The sequence below is a fragment of the Arabidopsis thaliana genome, chromosome 3, assembly GCF_000001735.4.
Source record: "Arabidopsis thaliana chromosome 3, partial sequence".
NCBI classification, from domain to species: domain Eukaryota; kingdom Viridiplantae; phylum Streptophyta; class Magnoliopsida; order Brassicales; family Brassicaceae; genus Arabidopsis; species Arabidopsis thaliana.
Genome location: NC_003074.8, coordinates 22477477 through 22492612, shown reverse-complemented (window position 1 = coordinate 22492612; position 15136 = coordinate 22477477). Strand labels below are relative to the sequence as shown.

The following is a 15136-nucleotide window of genomic DNA, read 5'->3' as shown; positions in this document are numbered from 1 at the left end:
CAGACCGTGTCTTGTGGGATATAGAACTACTCATAGTTTACCATTCTACTACATTACTACATTAGTCCCTTTTGGCTATTTTAATTAGTAGAAGAAAATAAGACTTCTCTTTCTGTCTATATTCATTGATTTGTCGATCTTAGTCTTTATCTTTGTAAATTATGTCAGAACCAGACCTATATATATTCGTGTATGTATAATTGAAATGCTAATCCCTAAGTAGGTTAAGTATTAATACCAAAAACCTTATGGAAGACAAAGAAAAGAAGAGGATGGGGTTGGAGACAGCAAATGCTAGGTGTCAGTCACACGTGCAATTCCTTCTGACGCACGCGTGAAGTTTTTTTCTTATAATTTCTTTTCATTTGTTGAAGTTTGAATTTATATATAACCAGGTGATTCTAGCACTTGTCTTTTTAGCAACGCCCTCAATTACACTCCGGACGACAAAAGTGAGTGGATTTGGATTGTGTGCGAATGTGGTTGACCGATTAGGATTAGGAAGAAGAGAAGTTTGCGTCCAATGAACCACGGCGTGATCCCTTCAAGTTATGTTCACTCCTACCCACTTACCCGACCAGTTCATTTGTTAGAGAGCCAATTAGTGATGATGGGCGCATGTGGCTCTAATACAATGCAACATCATGTAATACTTACTATATATAGTACTTACTCACGTCAAAGCACTCACTCACTTGACTAATTGTCTCGAAATAGGGTTCAAACCTCGCCTTTGAGATTTGGGCGATTATATCATGCAACGTTCACATATCCCATACTATACACTTGTTCCACGGATTTCAGTATTTAAACCAATTTTTACCCAAAAAAAAAAAAAGTATTTAACCAATTAGAAGAAATTTTGAAAAATGAAAAATCACTCCGCAGAAGGACAAATACGCGTCGTATCATTGGAGACCACGGAAAGTGCCTCGAGAACAGCTTGCAAATATATGGGCCTACGCGACCTTAAGCCCATCAGGTCCATTAAACGCTTGTTATATTGAACCGCTATGAATTAAGAGAGAACTCTATAAAGGCAAGTATTAACATGACAAGCCAAAGTCAAAGATGAAAGCCAATAAGAAAAGAGAGAAAAAAATCAGCACCATTGGAGTAAAACCGGGCCAACCGATAGGCCAAGCATGTCAGCAAGAGCAGTCTGAACCTCGTTAGAGCCGTGTTCGCAGCTAATCAAGTTAGCCAGAAGTGGAAATAGACATTTCAGGTTCTTCTCAAATGATGCCTCATCCAATGTACACATTGCTTGAAGTGTTGCAACTATAAGAGGAGCTCTTGCTGATAGTTCTCTTCGTTTTCCTGATCCCAAAGGTATTCTCCATCGGTATTCGCTGGCCCGTGATGATTCTGATTGTAATTTTTTCGCAGAAGAAGAAGTCTCGATGTAGAAGTTGAGAACTTCTTGACAGATGTTGACTAGAAGTGATTCTATTTCCTCTTCTTCTTCTTCTTCTTCTTTTTTGGTTTTGTCTGCAACAAGATTCTGTAAGAATGTCAGGCAGATTTGGTAAGACTCGTTTTCAAGACGAAGTAGTGGAGGATCTTGCATCTGTGTCATGGGTCCTAGCTCTTGTAGTCTTGAACGAAGTATTGTGTTACTGTTTATTCCGTGAGCATGTAAAGCTACACCGTGCAATGCATCTACGAGGACTAATGTGTTTTTCGCTGAAAGCTGAGGTCTGTACATGTTGTAAATCTCCATCACAGCCTGAAAAAAATAGAAACATTACTACAATAACAGCAACAACACAAATTGCATTTACTTTTTTTTTTTGGTAAATTGTAAACGGAAAAGACTCCCAAGTTCCTCCTTCTGTTTGCGTTTGCCTTTTGAGTTATCAATTTACAAAAGAACATTTGATTAAAGAAAATAAAAGTTGTCGGTTCATTTGAAGGAACACACATTATTATAATACATAAATGTAAGGCTTGAGAGGAACTAACCTGGATCAACAAAAGTTGAACAGCGGCTCGGCACTTAGCATCAGAGATAGCAGCGTAAAGATGGGTTGCTGTTCTCTGACTCTCTTCATTGCCATCGGTAGCAGTTGGAGCAGCAGACTCAGCATTACTGTTCTGAATGTTGAGAGCACTTCTCTGGCTTCTTGCTACATATTCTTCGCTAAGGAAATACGAAAAATCTGGGCAAGTTGTTTTCGCCGCTTCTTTTAAAGCTGACACCACCTCTAACCACTTTTCTTCAGAGAACAAGCCATCAGCATCGCTCATCAGACGAACAAACGCAGCAATACCAATTCCTGCAAGGCTCTGGTGAGGTCTCTTTATGAAGCTTACAAGAAGCATTAGTACTTTCTCTAGAAGTGGATTGACTGTAGTGTAAAATTTGACAAAGAGATCCACTACAAGCTGTAGTGCTAATGTACAGGTCTCGTAGAGCCAGGCGTCATGATCTAGCTCATCCACTTCACCACCAGAACTTCCTTGATCAGCAGATTCGTCTTCGCCAGAAGGATCAATAGAATGGCGTACGTAGTCGAATATAGGAAATAATACAGACTCGAATACTTTTTCCCATAACGGCAGAGAAAATAAATGGCCATGGTTGCGTAAGGTATCAAACATAATCTGTAGTGCGCTTTTCCTGATTTCTGGTCTTGGATCGAAACTAAGCTCTGATAAACCTGCACATTAGACAGAGGAAGGTGAAACACATGAATAGAATCTTCAACTTAAAGTAATCTTCTCGATAAATTATAGTGTTATACCTGATAGTAAGGGAAACCAAAAATAAAGATGATTGTTGTTTACAATCTCTCCGTTCTCTTGTTTCCCACTTTTTCCACTGTGGAGAGATGACTGAGGAATCTTTCCAGAAGTTCCCTTGTATTTGTTTGTTGATGGCGAGTTAAGATCTCCTTCTGCAAGCTTTGTTGCACAATACCGGAGGAAAGCTATAGAACTGAGACTGATATCCTTGCTAAATCTGTTATTGGTGAATGCAACTAGGCAATTCACACAATCTGTAAAAGTGGTGGTTTCTGTCTCAGTGATGTATGGGAAATATTCTCGAATAATCTTCTCGATAATTTCAAAGGACAAAAACACAATATTTTTGTGGTCGTCATATGCCGCTGTGGTAAAAACCTGCAACGGAAGAAAACACATTGTGAGTAAACCAAAAAATTCTTAAATTAATGTGGTTACCAGAAAATTACAATAAATGCCTACCATAAACATGCTTTTCCATCCTGACTTAACATTATTTACACGTGACAATACCATCTGAGAAACACATCGGATGATAAGTTCTCTGATCTCAACATCATTACTTCTACGCATAACAATGACAAAAGGTGTCATAAATTCATTTTGGAAGTTGTAATTAGCCAACTCCTCCCGTTCCAGAAATTTCATTGACAACTGGCGGAGAGAATCCATTGCAAATATTGCAATAGAAAGATTCTCTGAGCATCCAATGGTCACAAAGAAACCTGATAGCACTTGCCAGATGCTTGACCAAACAAGCCTTATGCGATTCATGTTATAATGCCTGTCACAAATGACAAACAGAAAATTGTCAGACTACATACTTAAAGTTGCTAAGAACAGAGAACGTCTCTTATATGCAGTATATGAGAGAACAGAGAGGAACGAAACTAGGAGATTCTTACGCTATCTCAACAATCTTTGTGAGGCTAAAAACGCGTGGATTAGAAGGAGACCGCAACTCATCCATAGAAACTTTGCAGAGAGCTTTAACAAAGTCTATTATAGCTTCACTGTTTAATTTCTGACTCTGAGAAAATACTTGATTCATTTCACCAACCTGCTCCAACAAGTTCAAATTTGAGACTATACTGCTCATCTGTTCTTGTCTCACGTTCTTAGAACCTTTTCCGCCAAGACTCATGCTGTCATATGAACCCCTCAAGACACCTGTAGCTGCATATTGACTTTTCCCAGGACCCTTCCTTTTCAGAACAGGAAGTATATACTGTTTGGGTTGCTTTGATTTCTCTGACTCATTTTGCTTGGAAGCAAAAAAAGTGGCATCTGGAGGAGCACCTTCTCCCAAGAGATGTAGTTGCTCAAAACGGGAAACACAAGTTAGTATATGCTCCCAGGCATCTTGCAAATAGTTGCCCTCTTCATCAGCAAGTCTGAGAATCGCCTGGAGAACAACCAATATTAATTTGGGATCCAGACAATTTTAGAGGGGAAAAGGCGACAGTTAGATCAGGAAGGAAATAACATCGAGATAAAAAGTGACAAGGAATGGACTGAGAACGAGGTCAGATGGGGAAAGTATACTCAAGATACATATCATGTTTTTTTGGTACAGCGAACTATTACAAACAACAATCACGTAAACCTTAATGAAGTAGAATACCAACCTTAATGGCTTCAATATTTCTCTGCTTGATATCAGCTGGGGAGTGAAGTGAAGTGAACTTCGCTAGTGAAGTCACAAAAGCATCTCTATGGGTCTTCATTGACATCAACGAAGTGGCATGGATTGCATGGTGGAAGCCTTCAAGACATATGTTGATCACTATCAAATCATCACTCTGGTCTAGCGGCACACTGAATGCAGCAAGCATAGGAGCCCAACAAGCCTCAATCATAAATCTGAGAATAACCACATCTGTAGCAGCATAGTAGGTTGACCTGAAAACGAGTCAATTCAAATACTGCATCAGCTAAAAGTTTCCCAAGAGATGAAACAGTTCAGGAGAGTAGTTCTGAGTTGAAATGAATACTAAGTCTACAGAGAAATGGTTGTTATCAACATATGATGCAAGTAAGAGAGAGTGATCTTACTCTGATTTACGAGCTTTTTCCTTAAATTGCTCTTGCATATGCTTCATCAGATCATCACTTGTTTCCGCATATGAATCTCCCCACTGCTTACGGATCACTATGTTTAATATACCATCCAAACCAAGCATTCTGTTTGAGTTTGCGTACTGTTTCTGTTGCAAACGTAAATCATCTTCTTTCATCTTTATCTCATGCTTTGTTATCCTTTCATACAGCGATCTCATGTAGTCCGCAGGTAAATCTTTTCCGTCGTCTATTCCACGATTGTTTCTGATAAAGTCATCAGCAGACATCTATATGTTCCAAGAGAAAAAAAAAAAGGCACAAAGAACGTCACTAACATTTTACCTAAAACTTCCACAATAACTGTATTATCCTAGACAATGAATGAAGCAAACCTTGTTCTTCACCATGGGGTTGTGGGCATCAGTATTGAGCATGATCACAGAATATGCAAGAACATAAGCTGAATCTGCGCTAGTAAACACCTTAGGATTACACTTGCAGTAACGTTCAGCAAACTTTTCCATGATTCGGTCAATCTTTTGTGCTTCTCCTGGCAGCCTAAAACCTTCAAGAAAGGTTCTAATTGCCTCATCAAATTCCATGCCTCGGAAATCAAAAGAATCCACATATGCATGCATCACCTTGAGAGCTAAATCTTCTCTTTCTCCAAGATAGTCGCCTATCAAAGTTTTATTTAACCCTGACGCGTCTTTGAGAAAACCTGCTATTTCTTCAGGAGATTCACCCACCTTACCCGCATTGATGAGAAACTCAATACCTTTAGTTGGCTTCCGATTAAAAAGAGAAATACCTTCCTGGGACAAACATTTAAAATAGCATTAACGACCACAGAAAAATTATAAAATGTCACTTTCTACAATAATCTGCATAATACACAAACATCTTTAAGTTCTTACCTGAAGCTCGAGTTTGTAAGCCCGGCGCTGCTCGATAGCTAGAGCATCAGATGTACCTCCTGAAGATTCAGAATAAGTATCTGATCCGTCAGCAGACTCATCAGCATTTCCATTTGCCAACTGGGGACTTCCGGGTCCCAAATCAATCTCAATTACGTCAGATTTATTCAATGAATTAGAAACTGGCAGGCGCAACTGCTTGTTCAACCAATCTCCCATTGATTTCAATATGGCCACTAAGCATTTCATGGCTTCAAGTTTCATAGCTGCCTCCTGTGGTGGCATCAATGTTGTAGCTGTACCAGGAGGAACCCCTTGAGCCGTTTTAAGGAGACCATTGACCATCCTAAACATGATCATACAGAGGAAACATAAATTACGCAAAGAACTTCCACCTGAACGAAACTTAAACTTTAAACAGCGAAGCATCAAGGGACATAACATACCTCTCAAAGATATTTGATGAATTGACATCGCAATCGTAGTTCAAGAATATATCAACTAGGATTTGTGAATCCAAACAAAGTTTGTCAAGAAACCGAAGAACAATCATCTTTTGTTGAAAATTAGGTTGAGCTACATTCTCCACGACTCTAAGAACAATCATTGGAAAAAACACTCCAATTTCGGCCTTTAATCCAGCCCGGAATCTTGCAACCAGACTGATGAAAATAGAGCAAGAAAGCTGGAAGATAATCATAAGAGTAGAAGCACTGTTCTTCAACAACGACAAACACAAAAACTGTTTGATATCAGCTGAAAACCTGTTCAGCAGAGATGGAAATTCATCAGAAGAATACAAAATCTAATTTTTCTTGATACGGTGGATCCACCCTTATATTCAAAAAAAGAAAAAGGAGCTAAAGAGGTATTTAACATACTTCTCGCTTGTTCTAAAGACAGCTCCAGCATTTTCCAACAAGATCTTTAACAGCTCAAGAGCCAGAATCTTCCCTCTCATCGACTGCGGATCTGCCGAAGACTCCTTTGGCGGCGCCTTCATGGAGAGCTTACAAAGCGCCCTGAAAACCAGGCAGGCATCTCTCCGCAGCTTATTCTCTATCTGAACTTCTAAATCATCATCTCTCTCAGCGTCTCCGTCAGTTAGCTCCCCCTTCCTTCCCTCTAGAGCTGACTTGTACATACTGATCTCCCAGTACTTAGCGTCCAACATGTCCTTATCAGTGGAGTCCAACAAATCCGTAGGATTCGTAGTCTCCACTGTGGTAGTCCCATATGCCCCATCTTGGCCTCCTGACCCTGATCCTGATCCTGATCCTGACATTGTCGGGTTCAACACTCCGTCAATATCTTGCATGATTTTGGTGATGAAACCCTGAACAAACTGCGTCATTGTCCCATCCGCATCTGATTTTTCGAGTGGCTCCATGAGCTCAGCCACTACAATCGGCTGAATTGGAACCGTTGACGAATCCGCCTCCATTCTCCGGAAAACAATCACCAGAATCTGGATCAGCGAAGCCTTGGCAGTCGTCTGATTCACCACGTTTTTGCTTCCCAAGTAAATGTCGTAGCAAGTACGAACAACTAGGAGCAAGCATTTGCCATGGATCCTCAGCGAGATGGAGTTAATGGCAGATAACAGAGTCTTTAACACAGGTAATTCAATGGATTCATCTCCCAAATCATGGCATTTACAAACGGAATCGATCAATTTAAAAAGGAGAAGGGACTCCGCTCCACCGGACGGGTCCGATTCACCACGAATGTAACCATGCGCGATAAGTTTCTGAATGCAGTCAATAGCAGGTTCGATGATCTTGGCGAGGCCAGTGCCACAGGCATTGATCAGAGGGCTGAAGATGAGTTCCGAATCGGCGAGCGAGTACTCGATCGAACCACCGTCGTTAAGTGGACCGGGAACAGAGGATTCAGACTCGGAGTCAGTAGCAGCAGAGGACGAAGGAGGTGGTGATTTCTGCAGCGAATTTAGCCGCTCGATAACAGCTTTGCATTCGTTAGCTAGCTTCGAGTGTTTACGCCACGACGCGTTCTTGACGATCTTCTCTAAAGCTGGTGTTACGACTCGACTCAATCGGGAATCAGCTTCCGAGGAAGCCATTCCCAATTTTCACGGCGAGCTCAGCGACTCACAGATCTAGAACAAATAGACCAACGGGAACGAAACAGTCTCTTCCCGTGAATTGCCTCGGAGCTCTGAGTCCGATCCGAGTTGGGTCAACGAGTCTGACTCAAGCCGCTGCAAAAGGAAATTGCAGGGTACAGAGCAAAGAGGTAGATGAGACGATACTTCAGATCGCGTCGTCGCAGTTTGATTTTTCTGCCATCGAAATGAAAATTCACTATTATATGACCGAAATACCCTTCAGTTGACACTGGACTTCCACAGCAACTTTGTGTAATTGAAGGAAATTCAAACACCAATTGCGACATTTCACATCACTACGTTTCTGAGCTGTTGATCGCCGGGAAATTCGTAGCCTGTTCCCGGTCTGGAGTTACTTTTATTTCCAAGATCATACGTATTTGTATATTTACAATTCAAAAATTCATAAAGTTTATTGAGTCTTGATTAAAAATTAGAAATATTTGGACAAATTTGCTAATGGAGTCTTAAAAACCAAGAGATGATCACTTGGCAATAATCAAAAAGTGAGACACCTTGAAAGCTTTCCGATCTTAGATATATGCATAGAAACAATCTGAGTTTGAATTTACATAACACAAGAAGGAAACAACACCTACAAGAAACACAGCCAAACAAAAAAAATCCCTGAAACCTTGTAATAGAACACATAAAATATACAATCTGGTTCCCATTTATGAGTTGGGGAAGGGTATGCATAACGAGATGTGTGAGATAGAAAGTTAGAAATTGGTTATATCGAAGAACCTTACCATGTTTCTACAAAATCTCCCCATGTCTGCTGAATCCAGTGTCTTCACCGTCCGTGTTTGAATCCAAACCACAAGGAGAGTCATACCATTTCGAGTTTTCTTGATAGAAGCTATCGACTTGTATACCAGCTAAACCTACATCTGTTTCTATACTACCTCCATCGTGGCTCATCGGTTTTGTTAATTTAGAATCTTCGCTATTCAGAATGCTATTCTCATCAAAGTCATTGCACTTTAACCATTTCTCAGGCTTACATGTCTCAGACAAAAGATCCTCCTTTTGATTTGTACAATCTGACGGTGGCGTTATCTGTTCCCAAGGAACAACATCATCAAGGCTCCTCTCAAAACTGTCCTCATCGTCTTCAATAAGTTCTGCATCCTTCCCATCTCCATATAAATGCTCGTGGTGATGGTCACTCCAATGTACTAGATCGTTATCTCCAACAAGTATTTCATCTGAGTGTGATTTCTCTGCAACCAAGCCCGTTGTATCCTGGGCACTCTCAACGCCGATATTTCTGATCTTGTTGAGCATCTCAAACAACTCTGTGGACACTGAACCCAACATCTCTTGTGAAAAATTCCCAATCTTTCCTTCTAGAGTGCCAAGTTCGCTCCTTAGTTCCTGCACCTGATGCAAGACAGTAAACTGCATCTCGGCACGTTCATCCTTCCCAGTCAATCCCATCCCTTCGGTTTCCACGTCTTCGTCCCGCACTCCGTAGACAGTCTCTTGATCCATCAAAAAACCCTTATGACCAACAACCCGATGCATGATTCTCGCATTTCCATCCATAGCCCCCGGCTCATGCCCTGAATGGACAGCGTATAGCTTAAAAACAGCTGTCCCTTCTTCCTGATATACAAAAGTTTTGGTCTTTTCACTGTAGTTAGCAATGGGAACAATAGCTCTAATCCTAAAACCACAACCGCATCTCTTTGACTGATAAGGCTCCCTCTTCAAAATCCTAGACTTCTTAATTGATACAGGCTCTCCAGCTCTGTGACAAGCATAATCCTTCACCTCTGCCATAAACGGCTTATACCTAATATACTTCTGCCTTATACAGAGCACAACCTTGTGCTTAGCAGCCAGTTGCTGCAACCTATCGGGAACTTCCTTGGCAGGCACATCAAGAGACTCCGTATACTCAAATCGACGGCGTTTGTTCCTCGAAGCAGAACCAGAGTCGGCATTGCAAACAGGACACGCCGCTACACAAACCCTAATAAAGCTCTCGGGAATTCCATAGAGCTTAGCACCAACAGTCCAAACTTGCTTAATCCTATCAATAGTCTCTTTCTGGCCTAAGTGTTTCAAATCACCATCAGCGTGAAACCCCATGACTATATCTTGCCACTGGTTAATGTGAGAGACGAATTGCTGAGAATTATTCTTGAAGCAGAGAAATTCGTTACCGGTGGCTGGGTCGAGGCGAGAGGTGAGCTTATCCTGGATCCGTTTCCAGGCGGTGAGGTAAGCCGTTTCCTCGTTACGATCCTTCCAAACGGCGCGCCATGACTTGAGGACAGACCTCGGTGTAGCGATACGGATCTCCGCCGGAGTAGCGAGACGGCCCTCGCGGAGACAGCGACACATGAGAGAGTGAGAAGCTGCGTTGAATGTGTAGAACTGAGATGAGATATGAGGATCGGGGCTGATGAAAAGCCCATCTCTTCCTGCACTCGAAACCCTAGAATTTGACGAATCAGCAATTTGGGGGTTTCCGGTAAGGGAATCGTCTTGCTCGTCTGAGGAGAGACCGGGAGAATCTCCGGAAGGAGAAGAGCGGAAGAGTATGAATTCCGGGAGAGAAAACGCGGGATCGACTTCGGAATTGTGGTCGTGGTGGTGGTGGAGAATGGAGGGTGGTGATTGAACGAGTATGTCAGCCGTCGGATCAAGATCATGATGGTGGAACAGACCTTCTTCGGTTTTGTGAGTATTCATCAGGAAGATGAAGAAGAAGTAGCAGCGAGACAGAGAGGAGGAGACGGAGAAGACGACGGCGACGATGAAGAGAGAGAGAGAGAGATTTTTCAGAAATTTTTATGTGTTTTGTTTTAATTAATTTTATTTTCAATTATTAAGAAGCTCAGGCTTTGCTCTGACAATACTGATAAGTCCCAGGGGTATTATTTTATTTGTCTCTCTCCACATATTTTAGTTTTGTTTTAATTTCTCTTTCCAGAAGAAATTCAGACAAGCCTTTGGTTCGTCGTCCTTTATCCACTTCCCCAATCATCATTAACAATTTGGTTTGTACGATTACAATAGATGTGGTGATTACTAATGATTTTACTTACGTTAACCAATATGACCATTGTCCATATGTATAGACTATAGACGACCAAAACCAATGTTAAATTTATATTAGTTTTGTGATTGAACTATAGACTATATACTATGTCCACTTCTGTTTTTTACATAATGTTTGAAAGGTTTTTAAAACTTTTTACACAAAATTTAAGTTTATTTGAACGATGTATCATACTTTTATGATTACAGATAACGCATGTTTTAACTTTAAAAGCAATGTAGTTACTGTAACATTTTGTTGACGAAATAAAAGTTCTAAACAAAATATTAGAGTCTCATTCTATAGTTGCAAAAATAGTTATTTTGCGTTTATTCTTTACATTCTCTTATCATATGCATGGATCAGTTCAAAGTCAAAGAGTATATCAATGTCAAAGTAATAGAGATGTCAATGCAGTCATTATCCATTTTTTTTTTTTTTTTACTATGAAAAGATTTTGATAATTTATGTGCTTTTTGAAAATATATTTTAGTTGTTTAACTGGCCTACATTTTTATTTTATTTAAGATATCATTATGGAGCCAATTATATTTCAAAAAAATCCATTTCGAAATTCAAGGCTTTATTGCTTACTAAATCTGGTCCGTCAAATAAAAAGGAGAAAAGCAAAAAACGGAAAGAGGAATTTAATACAACGGCTCAGATGATTCCACGTCAAAATAAATCGTGAGACTCGGATCGTAACGGACCCTCCTCCCGCTCCTTGTTCAAATTTCAATTTCACATCCGTTATACTCACAACACTTATAAACCCTAATTTTGCTCTCTCTCTCTCTTTGATCAATTCTTCACAACATCTTCTTCTTGGCGCTGATCCTCAAACCAGGTAGTTTCTAATTTCTCGCTCTTTTCTCTTGTAGATGTTAAAAATCTTCTTGAACTTTTCATGAGTCATCGCGATTTTGTAATTTAACTCTGCGGAGAAAACAGAGAAAATTCTGTATCTGTTTCCGAATAATTTGGTATTTGTGTAATCGAGAATCGGAGTCACGAAACAATTCAGCTGTGATGTTGATAATTGGGAATTTTTGTCTATAGGTTTTAATCACCATGATACGGAATTCAACAGAGCAGTTTTCGAGAATCGAGACTACATGTGGATTGTTACTTCGCCAATTGCAGGTCTTTTCTTGAAGAAGATTCACATCCTCGTTTTCTTTGTTTATGTTCAAAATTGGGAATTTACCAATTTTGATGATATCAGGAAATATGGAATGAAATGGGAGAGACTGAGGATGAAAAAGATGCTTCTTTGGCTGATATCGAGAAGGAGTGTCTCTCGGTTTATAAGCGAAAGGTCGAGGAGGCTAGTCGGGGTAAAGCGAATTTGCTGAAAGAAATCGCTGTTGGCAGAGCAGAAATTGCAGCTATTGGCTCTTCTATGGGTGGACAAGAGATTCATGTAAGTGTATTCAAGACTTCAGTTTTGATATATTTGGTTTTTGTCTGCTGGAGTTATGGCAAGTAATGGTGCATTTTCTTCTTACAGTCTAACAGCAGGTTAGGAGAAAACTTGAAAGAGGAGCTTGAGAATGTTAATGTGCAATTGGATGGACTGCGCAAAAGGAAAGCTGAGAGAATGATTCGGTTTAATGAAGTTATCGATCAGTTACTGAAGTTGTCACTGCAACTTGGAAATCCAACAGATTATCTGAAGAAGTTTGCTGCTGAAGAGACCGATCTTTCGCTTCAGAGGTTGGAGGAATTGCGTAGCCAGTTGGGTGAGCTCCAAAATGAAAAGGTTGGTTTTGCTGTTAGATCTCATGATATGGGACTTATATTACAAGAGCATGTGCACCTGTTTTCCTTATGTTAACTTTGAATTCTTTTCAAAATGTAGAGCAAAAGATTGGAAGAGGTAGAGTGTTTGCTGAAAACGCTTAACTCGTTGTGCTCGGTTCTTGGTGAAGATTTCAAAGGCATGATAAGAGGGATACATTCATCTCTGGTTGATTCCAACACTAGGGATGTGAGCAGAAGTACTCTTGATAAGTTGGATATGATGATTGTGAATTTACGAGAGGCCAAGTTACAGCGAATGCAGAAGGTTACAAGTCTGAGCTCTTCTTTGTAATGTAGTGCAAGTTTTTCTGCGTGATTATGGTTTCTGACTCTCATCACTTTGTTTTTCTAGGTTCAAGATCTTGCAGTGTCCTTGTTGGAGCTCTGGAATCTGCTGGACACGCCTGCGGAAGAGCAAAAGATATTTCACAATGTCACATGTAGCATCGCTTTGACTGAGTCTGAAATAACTGAGGCCAACATACTTTCTGTTGCTTCCATTAAACGCGTGAGTGCACAGGACCAAACCTTTCTGTGTTTTCTCCCTGTATTGTTTAGTCTATCCGTTTATAATAGTATAGGAACAATCTTTTTTATAATGTGAGTTTGTTTTACAGGTTGAGGATGAAGTCATTAGGCTTAGCAAGATCAAAATAACTAAGATCAAAGAGGTGATACTGAGGAAGAGGCTTGAGCTTGAGGAAATATCAAGGAAGATGCACATGGCCACCGAAGTTCTTAAATCAGAAAACTTTTCAGTTGAAGCTATAGAATCTGGTAAACCATTATTAGGAACAGCTTATTCTTTACATAATATGATGTGCACAAACTCCAGAAATGTTATGCTCATTATACTGGTAGATAACATGAACATGCTAATAATAACATGTTTCCACTCATCTTTTAGGTGTCAAGGATCCTGAGCAGTTGTTAGAGCAAATTGATTCCGAGATTGCAAAGGTCAAAGAGGAAGCTTCAAGCAGGAAGGAGATTCTTGAAAAAGTGGAGAAATGGATGTCAGCTTGTGAAGAAGAGTCTTGGCTGGAAGAGTACAATCGGGTTAGACATTTAAATCTAAATCTATTCCTTTGCCTCAATCTTTTTTTTGTTTTGTTCTCACATCGTTGGCTTCGCAGGATGATAACCGGTACAACGCTGGAAGAGGAGCTCATCTTACATTGAAGCGTGCAGAAAAAGCCCGTTTACTTGTCAATAAACTTCCTGGTAACATTCTTGCTCTTTAGATTATATTACAAAAACCTACAAACTCATAACTTATGATCTTTTTTGTCTATTGCTTTCTGCTGCTATTGATGCAGGGATGGTGGAAGCTTTGACCGCCAAAGTCACTGCTTGGGAGAATGAAAGAGGAAATGAATTCTTATATGATGGGGTAAGTGGTTTTTTACTGATCAATGATCTGTTCTACACAATTATCAAATCAGCATCTTTACACAAAAGCACGTAAATATTTCAGGTCCGAGTCTTATCGATGCTTGGTCAGTACAAGACTGTATGGGAAGAGAAAGAGCATGAAAAACAGAGACAGAGAGTAAGGAAAACTGTTTTTTACTAGGAACCAAGGTCACTATGAGCCAAAAGCATCATTGGCAATTTGACATTGTTACTTTCATCTCAGGATATGAAGAAACTTCATGGACAACTCATAACAGAGCAAGAAGCTCTTTATGGGTCTAAACCAAGCCCAAATAAAAGCGGAAAGAAACCACTGAGAACACCAGTAAATGCTGCCATGAACAGAAAACTCTCCCTTGGTGGTGCCATGCTTCATCAAAGCTTAAAGCATGAGAAGGCAACACTCAATAGCAAAAGGACGAAGTACTATGACCAGAACGCTACTAGTAGAAGAGATTCAGCTCTTCCAACTCTTTCAGGTACATAATAATAACACAAGATTTTGGTTTACACTTAACAGAGACCAAGAGAGAGATTTGTGTTAAGAGAATTATGTCAATATGTGTAGGGAGGAGAAACTCAGAGCTTCCTGGTCGTATCAGATCAAAGAACGTTCCGGTTGCAGGAAAAGCTGCGAGATCTCCAATGCTTAGGAAGCCTCTTTCACCTGTCACTTCCAATATCTTGAATTCCCCAGAAGATCATCACAAGGATGCTTACACAACAAAGGAGAGAATCTTGACACCTAAAACCAACGAAGAAAAGAAAAGAGCTGTTCCAACAACTCCTGCAGCTTCAGTCGCTATGACAGAGGCAACAACGCCGTTCACTCCTGCTGTGGAGAAGAGAATGGATGAGGAAGACGTTATTGTTGAGTATTCGTTTGAAGAGGTTAGGGCCGGTTTTTGCTAAACCGTGAAAAAACTGGTCTCCTCTCTTTAGAAAGCTGCTACACCATGTATCCGATTTACTGCTTTTTCTAGAAATTTCAAGTCAGATACTTCGTTT

General features: G+C 40.2%; 3 protein-coding genes across 3 annotated transcripts; 1 reads left to right on the top strand and 2 right to left on the bottom strand.

The window, feature by feature from the left end:
• Nucleotides 1-677: 677 nt before the first annotated feature.
• AT3G60860 (SEC7-like guanine nucleotide exchange family protein) lies at nt 678-8216 on the bottom strand. Its single transcript, NM_115950.4, has 11 exons — nt 6608-8216; nt 6173-6490; nt 5727-6072; nt 5202-5624; nt 4804-5096; nt 4377-4650; nt 3654-4153; nt 3211-3532; nt 2748-3126; nt 1966-2663; nt 678-1729 (listed from the first exon to the last, which is right to left on the bottom strand). The coding sequence occupies exons 1-11, from the start codon at nt 7807-7809 to the stop codon at nt 1103-1105; spliced, it is 5382 nt and encodes a 1793-aa protein (NP_191645.1). The 5' UTR covers nt 7810-8216; the 3' UTR covers nt 678-1102.
• A 146-nt stretch (nt 8217-8362) lies between these two features.
• AT3G60850 (uncharacterized protein) lies at nt 8363-10734 on the bottom strand. Its single transcript, NM_115949.3, has one exon. The coding sequence runs from the start codon at nt 10558-10560 to the stop codon at nt 8614-8616; it is 1947 nt and encodes a 648-aa protein (NP_191644.1). The 5' UTR covers nt 10561-10734; the 3' UTR covers nt 8363-8613.
• Nucleotides 10735-11632: 898 nt separating this feature from the next.
• Nucleotides 11633-15040, top strand: MAP65-4 (microtubule-associated protein 65-4; the record flags this gene model as incomplete). Its single annotated transcript, NM_001340060.1, has 13 exons — nt 11633-11756; nt 11969-12052; nt 12135-12332; nt 12420-12671; nt 12771-12977; nt 13065-13220; nt 13330-13489; nt 13620-13771; nt 13849-13936; nt 14032-14105; nt 14190-14264; nt 14352-14607; nt 14697-15040. Exons 2-13 carry the CDS (start codon nt 11981-11983, stop codon nt 15038-15040), a joined length of 2034 nt encoding a protein of 677 aa, NP_001319808.1. The 5' UTR covers nt 11633-11756; nt 11969-11980.
• Nucleotides 15041-15136: the final 96 nt, after the last annotated feature.